General features: G+C 36.4%; 2 protein-coding genes across 10 annotated transcripts in view; one reads left to right on the plus strand and one right to left on the minus strand.

Annotated features, from left to right (window-relative positions):
• Positions 1 to 5,523, plus strand: part of LOC148271785 (uncharacterized) — a 191,983-nt gene extending 186,460 nt beyond the window's left edge. For all 9 annotated transcript variants that reach the window (XM_088240925.1, XM_088240928.1, XM_088240926.1 and 6 more), the window contains one exon: positions 3 to 5,523. In XM_088240925.1, coding sequence (XP_088097051.1) covers positions 3 to 143 — 141 coding nt within the window. In that variant the 3' untranslated portion in view covers positions 144 to 5,523. The remainder of the gene's footprint in view (positions 1 to 2) is intronic.
• LOC148271786 (putative isocitrate dehydrogenase [NAD] subunit alpha, mitochondrial) lies at positions 4,345 to 14,563 on the minus strand. The gene is given in 7 exon segments (XM_088240935.1): positions 4,345 to 5,376; positions 5,379 to 5,645; positions 5,648 to 5,754; positions 7,085 to 7,300; positions 9,782 to 9,960; positions 13,796 to 13,966; positions 14,447 to 14,563. Coding segments are annotated over 7 exon segments (1,071 nt in total). The 5' UTR covers positions 14,474 to 14,563; the 3' UTR covers positions 4,345 to 5,272.
• Positions 14,564 to 14,819: the final 256 nt, after the last annotated feature.

The raw sequence follows: 14,819 nt of genomic DNA on the forward strand, positions 1-14,819 counted from the left end.
AGGTACGACAATCTTTAGAAACATTATCCACTCTGATCGGGGGCATCGTGACAGACAAAATGGCTCCCGTGGACACTCGGCAGGGCGCGTACATCGGCAGGAGCGAGGAGGAGCGCAGCTCGGGAGCCAACACCGACAGTTAACAGCCCCTGGGAAGTCCCCAGCTCTGCGCGCGCTCTGCTCCTATCCGAGTGTGACGACACTCCGCCAGTGGGTGGCCCCTACTTGCCAAATTTTTAGTTAGATGAAATGCCATTCTTAACTTATTCGTATTTGCCCCTAGTTCTCGAGATACTTAGTATCTAGACTATAGCGACCATATTGAAATTAAGACAAACAGTAGACTTCGGAAAAGACAAAATTAACAATAGGAACGTTTAGTTCTTTGGATAGGTATTTGCCTTCTTTGACACTATTTACGTTAACTCATTAGTAATTTTATTTGATACAGAGGTGGTAGAAAAATCCCATTACACAGTTTTGTTGGAAGATAGTTTTCGAATCGATAAGTTTATTGTAAATTAATTTTATGGTGTAATCCTGTAACTGACACTAAATTGTATCATGTCCCTGTGATAAAAATATTACAACATGACTTAACAGCAATCATCGATATTGCATAAGGATAATTGAAAATAATATCTTAGATTAGATTCTGATCAGTTTCAAATCTGACTCCACTTGACGGATGGATATATTTTTCTCTTTGCCGTTCGGTAGTAGTAGGCGTACATAATATAATTAGAAGAAAATGAGGTTCAGAAAGGTTTTCGCTTTGTGTAAAATAATCAACGGGAGATATATGATATAATATTGCGAACTGTTTCATTTGTTATTGTTGAAAGCCAAAGATTACTCGTCGTAATATCCATCGGCAAACTTATCATTGTTATACGTAATTATTATGAATATCCTAGTAGTCAATAGTGCCAATGTATTTATATTTGTAGTTTACAGAGCGGCGTTGTGTGAAGTACGGAGTGTTGGCAGCCGAGAGGGCAGATGACGATCGGATGGAAGGTTAACGATACTTATGACCGTTAAAGACATTAAATTTATACTTTCTATATTTTCTCGTTTATCTTTTACACATTTTGCATTTATTTTATAACGAAACAAGTTGAGAAGTCGCACTTCACCTGTTCTCTCGCTTGTAGTACGGGTACTATGGAAATTTTTGCAAACATTTCATTTTTCGCAGTTTCTCTTGGCTGTCAAGTTTTGCATAAATGCTGCAAACAAATTATATCGGGGTTATACATTTGAAAAGTACAGAAAGAACTTTGTTATGTAGTTATCTTCCGTTACGGAGGCAAAATGAATAGATGATTAGTTTTGATGAGTTTGCGCGAGAGAAAATTCACGGTATGTTATTTTTACAATATTTTGCTTATATTCTAATGATTTTCTGAAGTGAGTTCCTACTCGCTCACGAAACGTGTCGTCGAATTCTGTTTCGTGGAAGTATTCGGGGTGAGGTATTTAAGACTAGGAAGTTATCAGTTTGTTCTTAAAAAATGTTTTTAGAGTTGATATTCAATATTTAGTACGTAAGCTCTTCTCCTTAGAAAGTTCAACCGTCGTGGTTTGACAAAAGCGTCTCCGTGACTGCTGTGTAATTGAAATTCAATAAATAAATGGAGCGGTGTATAATATAGACTATGGAGTATAGAGTACAGCAACAGTCGCATCCTCAGCAAGTTGTAGGGAGTGGGAAATACTAAATTACTCATCGTTTCACGTGAATATTGCGCGCTCTCCAAACATATGGACCTTCAAAATACCACTAGTATTACTATATTAATCCAAAAGTTACGTAGTTCTAACAATTAGGAAATAGGTACAAAACCGATTTCCTAATAAATACATAATATAAATAAATGTTTTAAGAATCACTGTTGTATATAATAAAATAGTGATTTTAGATTTTTTTGCTTTTTGTGGCATTTGAAGATTATAAAAATTGCAGCGCACTATTACCTCACTACCGCTACAAATATGAACACATTTTTTCAAAAGAAAACACCGAGTATTTCTTACTTCCATTTCACTGAATGTGATTATTTATATAGAATAATATTCAATATTTGGTTGTGTTATTTTCTAAATATTACGCATGGTTCTTGCCATATTGCTTATTTATAATGAAATATTCAACCCTCAATCTCTTCTGCGGCTGATTTATTCTGCAAAGCGAATGTTACGGTATTAAGCTCATCACGAGACGACATGCAGTTACAATTTTTAACTCGGAACGAGGATAAATCGGCAAAGTCTGAAGGGAAAATTATTAAATTGAAGAGTAGGTTGTTTCGTGTTCGTATTGGAACGTACACAGCAGGCGCAGAACTCCTCGAATTAAATAAACAAACGATTCTTTAACGAAAAGTTTAGTGCTTTGTTAGTTTAGTGGTTTGCTAAATTATAATTTTACAAATGCACTTTATTTTTTTGTGCACTTTAAGTTGGAGATTTTGTGCAGGAATATATTTTTTCAACTTTACCAAACTTGTCGAGTCCACGAGCAAATTGTTTCTTCCGAGTTTACCAAAGTATTTATTACCTGAAATTGTAGCGTAGTTGGAAACTGTATATTTTTTTAATCCAATATTTAGTTCTTTTTATATTCCATATCATTATATAGTGCAAATTTTATAAATATGAATTTATTCCACTAACCAAATGTTGTTGAGTTTTTCTAGGAAATCTATTTTAAGCTTTCTTTATTTATTCCATTTATTTATTTTAAAAGAAAACACTTTGTAGTTAACTGACTGTGAAATACCCTGCAAGCCGATAAACTAAATTGTGAAGGTGCCGATAGTATTTGGACTGTCCAATTTCAAAACCAAACTGAGATATCTTCGAATGACAATTAAAATTTAATTTAATTAAAACATTATTCACGCATTGTGCAATGTTTTCTTAGTTTTTTTTTGTTATATTCCCGAATCTGCTTTGATTTGAAAATTGGACAACTGTCACACTTATTTTTCCAATGAAAAAAAAGGTCCTTCATCAATTCTTATTTTATTTGGAAATGAGTGACAAATTCACCCCAGTAAACTATATGGAATGTCAATTTTCCAGGGAGTTTAGCAGGAATTCAATAATAAACGGGGCTGTTATTCAGTACAAATTGTGCAAGTTAATCTGTTATATTTTATCTGCACCGTTTTGTTACATTTTAAGCTGTAAAGTGTTACTTTTTAATAATTTATTTAGTTGATTTTGTAGTGTATGAAATAATCGATAAAGCGGCATATTAGCACGAGTTGTTTTAGTGTTAAATAGTCATTCCTGTTCAAGAGAACCCTGTGATATCCTTCCTACCATTTTCTGTAAATTGCCGAACCTAGGAATAGAATGTCAAGAGGTCCTTGTGATTTTACATTCTCCCTGGGCAGTCCCAGTGGACTCGGCCGGTCTACCATAGTACAAGGAACTAACTCAACTGTTGTGGTAAATATGTAGTGAGACAGTTTTCCTTATTATTACCGTTTACTAGGGCCGGATGCGTAAATCAAAGGGAAATACGTAAATCAAAGGTTGTAATGAAACATTTTTCATAGTAATTCATTTCAAAGAGATAAAAGCTGATTTATTAGGTCATCATTGAATATTTGACTGCCCAGAAAACCCCATTACTTTCACAATTATTAAAAATAATTTGTTTACACATTTTATGAGAGCTTAGCGAATTTACCAGTTTATTCAAACAGAATTGATTGGCCGTGGAAAGCATCTACGCACTATCTTTTTCAATTGTTATTCATCCCTTTGATTTAAATGTCCTCCGTTCTCTGTTTATCTTGTTGAATTTGTCTTCTAAATTTATTTGTTCAATATTTAAAAAAATATATTGTTTTTGGATATTTCAGTTTGAGTGTTAATTAAGGTAAGCTTATTTTACTTGTAAGCCTGTTGATTGGGAAGATTCCATTGCAATTTCGATTACATAAGTTTATTATATACCGTTATGTTACCGATGGCGCGGGGTCGGGGGAAGTGGAGATTGTTTTATTTGTTGAACTGTGTCTCACTTTAGAAGTTTTAATTGTGTAATATAAATTTGTTTATGTAAAAATTAAATAACATTTATTAAAGTATACTTATTAGTTTTCTTTGGCCCTTTTTCATACATCATAAATATTATAATTTGAAAACGAAAGAACGCAGGGTCAGAATAAATTGAACACAATTACATTTCTTCAAAAGTTTTCTTTAAAACAAAAAAAAGATGTTCCGATTTCTGTTCCGATTTCACAAACGAGTCTGTATAAAAACCTGGCACTGGTGACAACCCGCAGAAACTTGTTTTAAGGGGATGAAATAAAAAATCAATTAAAAATCAATGAGTTTATTGGAGAACTCTAGAGTAACCGATAAAAGATGCAATCATTCTTAAGACACATGTTAGTTACAAAACAATTTGTATCGGTAGAAACATAAATACAACAACACATTGTCAATACTCACGACACGGTCCCTTATTTATTGTGAAGTTACTTTCTGCAGGTGGAGAAGATGTGAATCAAAATTATAAGTTAAAATAATTCGAGCTACTAATAAATTACTACAACTAAATCACACGATGTCCGGTAACTAGATCTGTAAGATTCTGCGTATTATTTCATAATTGATCGTAATTGCTTTACTATTCAGAAAGCACTGGGTGCTTACTATTTATCTAATGTGGCGTATCGCCGGAGTTGACAAAATTAAAAAATAAATAATTAAAATGTAGGCAACAACTCTAGTACCGACGGTTCTCGTTGCTACGTCAAACTAACGACGAGTCTATTCGGTAGCTCCTAAAAATAAATAAAAGATCCATCATTTTATTCTAAATTAATCACATAAACAACGACAACGTACGTTTAAGTATTGTCTGGGGACTTTCTTAGCAAAATGTCTTTATTATATACTAGCCGACATGTCCTTACTGGAGTAAACGCGGCTGACTATCGAGAGTCGAATAAAAGGCAACGGTAGACCGATGGGGCTTAAATTTAGGGCCTAATTTACCTAAGGCATTAAAACTTTGGCGAAACAGGAACCCGAGAAGGCGAATAGTCGTCATTTCCGCACGACACACATTATTCACAAAACAAAATGTTAACGAAAATAATACGTAAAAAAGGCGACACGCAAAAACTGTAAAAAGGTTTTTTTAAAACTACATAATAAATACTGTAAAATATAAATATCAACAGTTAATAGAGCGCTTCCTCGCTGTTATTTTGTACTGAGGCTTAAGTTTAGCGAGTGACTATTGACTCTGGATCTTCTTGATGATCTCGTTGGTGAATTCGGAACACTTGGCCTTACCGCCGAGGTCTCCCGTGAGGAACTTGCCCTCCTTGATGACGGCGAAGCAGCCTTCTCTATGAGGTCCGCGTGCGTGGTGAGCTCCATGTGGCGCAGCATCATGACGGCGGACAGCAGCAGGGCGGTGGGGTTGGCGAGGTCCTTGCCGGCGATGTCGGGGGCCGTGCCGTGCACCGACTCGAACAGGGCTCCGTTGAGACCGATGTTGCCGGAGGGCGTCAGGCCCAGCCCGCCCACCAGGCCGGCGCACATGTCGGACATGATGTCGCCGTACAGGTTGGGCATGACGAGCACGTCGTACTTGGCGGGGTCCGGACCATGTTGAGGCACACGGTGTCCAGGTACTTCTCCTCGAACTTTATGTCGGGGAACTTCTCCGCCATGTCGCGGCAGCACCGCAGAAACAGCCCGTCGGACATTCTCCTGCAACACGTCGGACATACTCGGTGCGTTACGACCATCCGTAGAGATATTTCTTCACTCATTTAAGACAAATTTACACAGCTAATTTCAGGATACATCTCTATCGTCAAATATCGTGATCTATCTGGATAGGCTGTAGTCTGATAAAAGGTAAGGAATTCATACGATTTTGCCATTTTAAAACACCATTATTCAAAAATCGCACCATTAGATAAAAACATCATTTTCTTAAGTATTTTGATAAAAAATTGGTTTATCTTTTTAATGGTGTGATTTTGAAAGAACGTGTTTTACAATGTCGAAATCATACAATTTCTCTACTTTATTGAATTACACCATTAAAGCAAATGTAGTTTAAAAAGTTAAAACCATATTTTATTTCAAATGAATTTGTTTGTACAATGTAGTTGACACCTGATTAGTTAGCAGAAAAGAAAAAAAACTTAGGTGGCTCATCATTCATCATATCCTTAACCACATCCGATGGTGCATCGGAACAGCATTTGCAGCTACCTCAATCATCTGTTACACATAGGTGAGGTGAGATGGTGAAATATTGCAGTGTTAAACCACCTTTAAAATAAAGTTTTACGTCGAGTTCGCCAGGAATCAAACCCGGACCTCGAGCATGGTAGGAGAATGTGCCAACCACTAAACTACACGATCGACTTATCCCCGCTGTTCCTTTTTTGGGATTTTTACCTTAAAGTCAAAAATCTCACAACTATTTCGCACACAGAACTATATTCTTCATCCGCCTGCACGCAGACAGAACTAAACTTCACATGGAATTAATTTATATTAATAAATTTATTTATTTAAAGGCAAAAGCAGGCTGAAAACGACAAACAAACCATCATGGCGTTTCACCAACATGGGTTAGTCAGAGAGGATAGAACGCCACATCACTACATTCATACATCTTATTATGCAATCACAGCAATTATTCCGCCTTTTGACATGTCCATCTTCAAGTATTTGTTGAATTTGGTTATGCCATGTTTTCCTGTCTTCCTCGTTTTCTGCATCCATCAACATTCGCATCGTAAATTCTTTAGCGGTTCTTCCGCTGTCCAAACCAGCGCAGCACTCCTTTCCTGATTTTGTGGATAATGCTTGTCTCATCTGCTCGTCTCACCTCGTGCACCTATCGTGCATAGTTTTACCTCACATTTGCTGAAAGATCGCATTTTGATGGCACTGACTACTTCCATCCTTGTTTTTCCAATTCCATACTTCGCTCCCTTACACAACCACTAATTTTTCCTCCTGCGACAAACATTTATTTGAGGGGTGAATTATAAAACAAGTACTTAAAAAGTGTACTGACATGATGTTGGCTTTGTGTACGGCGGTGACCTTCTTGCGGCCGACAGCGCGGGTGTACTGGAAGGCGAACTCGGCCACACGCTTACTGGCGTCCTCGGTGATGAGCTTGATGCTCTGCACCACTCCGTCCACGATCTCGTGCTCTATCCCCGAGTACTCTCCCTCGGTGTTCTCTCGGATGGTCACCACGTCGACGTTGTCGTACAGGGTCTTGTACCTGGGGACCGTCAGTAAATTTTAAGCAGCAAGTTCCGTACATTGTCATAACGATTAAACTAAAAATAATATTGTTACTTCTACTACAAAATAAATGCACTTTGGCGAGCTTAAGTAGGGTTCACACAAGGGCGGGAAAATGTCCTGTTCCAACATCGGACATATTGTCCTCGTATGAACAGAAATTTAAAGGACAGGACAATGGACTGAGGATTACCGTGCACAAACAGAACAGTAAGACAATAGCCACTCAGCACGTGAGTGTGGCTGCCGAAAATGTTACGTAGAAGTAGGTTCAAAATGAAGGGATGCCTGTACAGGGTGAGTAAAATCCCCGATTTTTCAGAAAAATGCCTGAAAATATTCTAAAAAATAAATCGAGGAGGTGCTCAGAGCAATGCCGGCAGCAAGCCTGTCTGGACTTTGAAATGCCTGTCGAATGCGGAAAACGTATTTCATGTTGTAACCCTACATACGAAGTCTGTTCAAAAAGTATCCGACCATAATTTTTATTGGCAAAACAAATAACGCTTTGAGTCGGCTATTGTTTTCGGATTTTAGTTTTAACAAAATGACAGAAAAAGTTGAACAACATTACTGCATCAAATTTTGTTTAAAGCTTGGGGATTCCCAAGTGGAAACTATCCGCAAAATTAAAAAAGTGTTTGGGGACGAAGCAATGGGCACCACACAGATAAAGGAGTGGTATAACCGCTTCAAAGATGGCCGCTCATCAGTAGAGAGTGAAGCACGATCTGGTAGGCCCTCAACATCCAAAACTGATGTTGTCATTGATCAAGTAAGGACCCTGGTCATGCAGGATCATCGAATAACGATTAGAGAACTTCCTGATGAAGCGAGCATTAGTGTTGGATCCATTCATTCCATTTTAACTGAAGATTTGGCCCTCAGAAGGGTCTAAGCAAAATTTGTGCCAAAGTTGCTGACAATTGTGCAGAAGCAACTTCGTGTGGAGATCGCACAGGACATGCACAGGACGTTCATCAACCTCCTTACTCTCCTGATCTCGCTTCCTGTGATTTCTGGTTTTTTCCCCAGCTGAAAATGCCTTTGAAAAGGACCAGATTTCAGACCAGGAAAGACGGGCGACGGACCACCTGCGCGTTATACCAAAAGAGTCTTTCTAGCGTTGCTTCCGGCAGTGGCAGAGCCGTCGGGAGAAGTGTGTAGCAGCTCGAGGGGACTACTTTAAAGGGGATTAGTGTCATTTAATTGAATCTCAATAAATGTTGTTTTTATGAATAAAAGTCTGATACTTTTTGAACAGACCTCGAAGATGGCATTCAGAAGAAATCACAAAGTTAATATGTTTAGCAGCCCTGACTGCTTATGGCTCATTGATTGCCTAACTTACAGGGACAAACAGTAGAGGAGGTGATTTTAGGTTGTATGAAAATGCCGGGTTTCACTCGTTCTTTTATTATAATTATTTAGTTTGTTCTCCAACAATTTAAATACATCTTAGAACATTTATTTTTTTTAATAACTCATAACGCATATCGTTGTGTATTCATTTTTGCAAAACTCCGTAAAATTGTTATATTGTCCTGTCTTGTGCAGTCAAGGCTGTTTATGGGACAATATTGTCTTGTCTATTGTATTGTCCTTGTGAGAACCCAGCTATATTGCTGAAAGCAATATCTTTCAATCAACATACCAAATAAATGTGTACCTTTTAAAAATATTTTTTCTTTATTATAGCTGTTTTAAGAGGGCAGATAAACGTATTACTAGAATGCATAGAATGCGGGATGGGGTGAGGAGTTTGGGAGGCAACAGGAAGAGGATCTAGGAAAGATAAGAAATAAAATGATGGAAAATTAGGTTTCTAAGGATATACAATATTGTTTCAGGTGTTTCTTTGAAGTGCCCCAGTGAAAATACAGATTTTAAAACACAATTTCTACTTTTTTTACACCGCAACAGGCCGAGAGATTCTACATTAGTAATCAAACCCGGAACTCCATACATGAAGCAAGCAGTTTACATAAATTAATATATAAATCTTTTCGTAAATAATTTTATACAATGACTTTAAAATTTATTTTATACATTCTGTAGTGGTAAAATTGCTAATGAAGATTGTTTTCAATAATGCATTTGAAGGATATCATCACTCCCCTTTACACACCCAGTGGTACACAGGCAAACCAAATGCAGCGTATTTCAACGGTCTGTTACATAAATAACGCTGCAGGTGCCCGCCCAGGAAATCAATACTTTATGTCCACCCTGTTGGGAATCAAACCCGGGACCTCGAGAATGGTAGGTGAAGACGCCGACCGCTACTCTACAGAGTGGACTTATTTCCACTTGACTTCCTTTTTCAGGATTTTCACCGGGTAGCCATCGAATCAAAATCACTCATCCGGTTCTATTTCGCGCGCAGAACTGTATTCTTCGTCCACTCGGACACGGATAAGGACACAGGTAGATCAGGGAGTGGAGCTAAATGACCTACCCTTCTATACTGCGGCACGGGCGGACGTTGGCATACAGACTGAACTCCTTGCGCAGGGCGAGGTTCAGGGAGCGATGTCCCTTGCCCACCGGAGTCATGAGAGGACCCTTCAGCCCGATCTTGTTCCTGTTCACCGAGTCGATGGCTTCCTGGGGAATCCCAAATTTGCCGTCGGGACCCTAAATCACAAGAACTTCATGTAATTAAAAAATCATACAATATTTTTTGAAATTACACAAAATATTTGTTTTGAGAAACATCCGAAACATTATCTTTCCATAAAGACCCTAACCGTACACTCGTCCTCCTTGTTGTAATTTATTTTATTTCTATTAAAGTATTTAATATAATATGTACATAATTGTTTATACTGTTATCTGTTATAATATGTGTTGTCTTGACCTGTACCTCTCTCATTTACTTGCTCCATACCAATAATAAACCCATCAATTGTACTTACATTTTACAAAAAAGTTTTATATAAAACCGGGTTGTGGTCCCGTGGCCAGTGTCGCGGACTCACGGATCAGAGGTCCGAGGTTCGCAGTGTTCGCACCCCGCTCTACCACAACTTGGTTACCATTTTCTAATAGTAAGTTATTTACAACCCCCAAAATTTTAATATTTGGGTTAATCATAAGAATGCAAATATTTGTTTTACAAAAAAAATAAAATAACTTGTCATATTTAAACCTCTAAATTACCTATTATATTTATAAATAATGAATGCGAAAATCAGAAGCGTGTAGAATCGATTTTCTTATGTTCTTCGGCACACCTAAACACTTTTAATTTAAATGGATGTTTTAGCATTAGAAAATAAAATAAATGGAAAATACCGCAATTTATTTTCATAATATGTAGTAATTAAATGACAACCAAACTACAACTGCACTAAAAAATCACAATAAAAATTTACTGAAGTAATATTATATAACTAAATACGTGGCTCATGTTGCAGTACATAGCTTTGTGCACATTTCAAGTGGATCTAATTGATTCCTCCCGCTTCAAGCAATGTTGATAGTAGACCCAACAAAATGTTCTATCGCAATAGTTTTTAAAGCTCAAATATGACAAATAAATTATTAGAAAAATAAAAACAGTACTTTTTATTTCTAACATAAAATAAGTACTTTTTACCCGAGCAATGTGGGCGATCTATTTTCAGTACAATTATACGAGTGAAGTTTTATTGAGCATTTATTGTAAACAGGTGCCAAGTAAAATCTGAGTTTCCATACTAAGTAACGTACATTATATATTTGTATAATTTCAATACATTATTTTTTCTGCGAAATGTGGAATACATTAAGGCACAAAAAAGAACCATCTGCCAATAAATATAATGACACCGCCGTAGCTACCTGCCAAGTCATAAAGAGTGACTTTCGGTGTTGTATAATGTATTGTAGGAATGTCAGTTTAGGAGACAAAGTTGATTATTTAAAGCTAAGGAAAGGGTTAGGTAACTGAGCATGTGTGGGAGGAGATCGCGAGATTCTACACATGGCGAAGTCTGATGTGAACAAATGCTAATTGGTACGCATTACTAATTCCACGAAGAGATAAACTAATCTCCATTTTTTTTTTTTTTTAAAAAAGAAATATTTGCGTTCTTATGATTTACCCAAATATTTAATTTTGAGGGCCATTTTCAACGAGTTGTAAATAACTCACTATTAGAAAATGGAATCAAGTTGGGGTAGAGTGGGATTCGAACCACAGACCTTTGGTCCGTGAGTCTGAGACACTAGCCACAGGACCACAACCCGATCAAATTTGTTTGTTTTCGAACCGATTTGTTATATAATCCTACCTACATATTGACAGTCTGTTATTGATGCTTACGGTGAAGATATTTATGCAAAGCGACATGTACATACATTACATATAATACCTTCGCAAAATTATTTATGTTAGTTTACTACCTGAAACAAACATTAATAAAAATATCGGATAAAATAATTAAATAGCCGCACCGTTTTATGTTCATTTGTGGTACCAATAATGCAATATTCATTGCAGCATATTATGCACTCGAATATACGAGTAGATGACATATGTAATAAATTCTACCTTGAACTAGTTTAAACCTTGGTAAACCATAGAAAAGGTAGTAGAAAGATATACAATTAGCATAGAACCAATTTATTACTCAACTGAAAGTTTAAATATATATGTAATATACATTTTATGATATTTATGGGATATTTAAAAAAATACTTTTGTTACACCTAAACGAGCGCATGATAAAACGGAATAGTCACACCCATTGGTGAATTAAATTTCTTAAATTTTTCACAGCCCTTCAGATGCGCAATGAGCTTTTCTGGGTTATTATGCTGTTTGTCGTTCGCACCATTTTCCAATGTTTAGGATCGCATTACATCGCCCATCATCAGAGCTGATGTTGATGTAACATTTACAAATTTAGGATTTGTACCGTGTCGCAGTTATCCCTATATGCAGGTTTTTTATCTGAAATCTATGTCATTTCACAGTTTACGCTTTTATGTGATTTCTTTATAACTATATAGGTACAAGGATGATTTCTTTATAACTATATAGGTACAGGGATGATTTCTTTATAACTATATAGGTACAGGGATGATTTCTTTATAACTATATAGGTACAGGGATGATTTCTTTATAACTATATAGGTACAGGGATGATTTCGATCGCATCCCATCTGTTTATGTTGTCTGGATGTTTGTAAATCTCGACGACTTCTTTTCCTGATTGAGTTTGCTGAATTGACACATACATTAGAGAAATGGATAGTTTTTATCAATATGTTGCACATAGGATGTACATATATTTCAGTATATGCATCGTGTTTTAATTTAATGATTTTACTAGCTGTTTAAATAAATACATTCCGCATACATAACTTGGGGTGCTTGCAAGAATCATCAATCACTTCGCTAGACGAAGGAATTTCGTTGTTATCTGCAGACATGGACTTGACTAACGCGGAAGAGATAAGATAATTCAGTAATCAACATACATCAATTTATAAAATTGAGTACTCGCAAGCTGACTAATGAATTATAATGATGCTGTAAAACTCTAGAGATACAGAAATTAACATTTATTACATTAAACATATTGCTTAGTGCTTATTTTGGCACATAGAGTAATATCAGTAAACGTAACTGAATGAGATATTGATTAATTTATTTAAATTTACATGCAAATTACAACAAATATACGTATTTTTAAAAACATGTTTTGAAAAATTTCATATATTTCGAACATTTCGCACCGTCACAAAACTTAAGTGAAAATTTCTATTTTTTTTTTTTTATTTATATCCCTACAGAGATGAGGTAGAATTTTTTCAAATTCAAGGTTCAGGATTATGGATATTCCTGTAAACGCTCGAATATCCATAATCCTGAACCTTGAATTTGAAAAAATTCTACCTCATCTCTGTAGGGATATAAATAAAAATATATACCTACTCCCGTCTTGGGAGAAAATCCAGATTTGTGTGCAGGTACACGAACCAAAAAATGTTGTAAATTTCTAATTTTTGAGGTTTAAATGCAAAACAATAGAAGTTTAAACTAAAACATTAATGCATAAAAAAAAAATTTTTAAACCCAATTTTTCAAGCAAAGTGAAATCTTCAAACCCACATATCTCTAAAGTACACTATCTGCAAATACTACAGTTTTACATTCGAGGTGTGATTAAATGTAATCCATAAAAACTATTTAAAACAATAACTAAATCACCAATACACACCACGATACATAGCCAGATAGGAAGAGTCTAAAATTGGTAATTAGGATGCTAGGGCATGGAAAAGATCCACCTCTCTCGGTAGGCTGTTCAACAGACCAATCGTCCTCCCCACAGCCATCATCGACCGTAAATTGGTCCTGCATTCAGGAAAAACAAATAGTCTGCGTTTCCCAGCTTTCGGGTACGGCAATTGATATGCCGATGCTGTGCTCTATAAGGAAATAGCGGTGACAATATTATGTAGAAGTGCGGATACTCACCCTGACCGGAGTGACGTCGACACTCTCCCATTCGATGGGCACGTCGGCCGAAGCGAAGATCTTCTGGACGGCGGCCGAAATCTCGGGGCCGATCCCATCTCCGGGGATCAGGGTACACTTCGTCAGGCCCTTGGAGCTGTAGGACCGCGCGCCCCCTGCCCTGGCCGATGCCTGAAACAATTACATAAACATTAACCAATGCAATACAATTACTCTTTTAACTATGCACAAATAAGCATACAGGGCCTCGGCCATATTTGCGTGTCAATATACCGACTAGGTCTTGTTAATTACACCGTTTAAACCCCATAAATCTTGACACGTCCGAGAAAATTGACCGAGGAAAAATAAAGAACGGAATCGAAAATGAAACATTGTCTGTCACGAATGAATTAAACACCGGTAAATATTTAAAACTCGACATCGCAATACACTCGTTACGTTCAATATACCTTAAAGTACTTAAAATAGATAGCATTTCGGGAGATCTATTTTTTTCTTTTGCATAATGAAATAACCTCGAGAGTTGAGCGAACAGACAAGGATAAATAAAACTTGAATACTGTAAAAACGTACGTCACGACATATTGTAATTTACGAGGTGCGGTTTTTATTATTTTTGTAAATGCCCATAAGTATGATATAACTCACCAGTTTAGAAATAAACCTTGCAGCCATGTCTGGGGAGCGAAAAAGACGTGAGAAAATTCAGAATTCAGAAACAGCGCATGACCGGAAACTATTTCCGATGTTGTCATATCAATTTTTAAATCATGCTTATATTCGATATGGGAAAACCTTGAGATTTTCCGTCTATTAAAATATACTATTTTACTCAGTTTTAATAAAGTAAATGAAATAAAATGAACAAGGACACAAAATTGTGTAACTTGTCTCATTTTCAAGTCAAATAGTTAATTTTTCATCTGTAAATACTTTTTTTTTGTTTTTCAAAAATAATATAAGTAAATTTTGTTACGTCGTAGGCAACACTGTTGTTTTGAGTTTTGACGTTTCATTGACA

The sequence above is a fragment of the Micrasema longulum genome, unplaced genomic scaffold, assembly GCF_059751315.1.
Source record: "Micrasema longulum isolate JH-2025_06_02 unplaced genomic scaffold, ASM5975131v1 h1tg002648l, whole genome shotgun sequence".
Classification (NCBI taxonomy): domain Eukaryota; kingdom Metazoa; phylum Arthropoda; class Insecta; order Trichoptera; family Brachycentridae; genus Micrasema; species Micrasema longulum.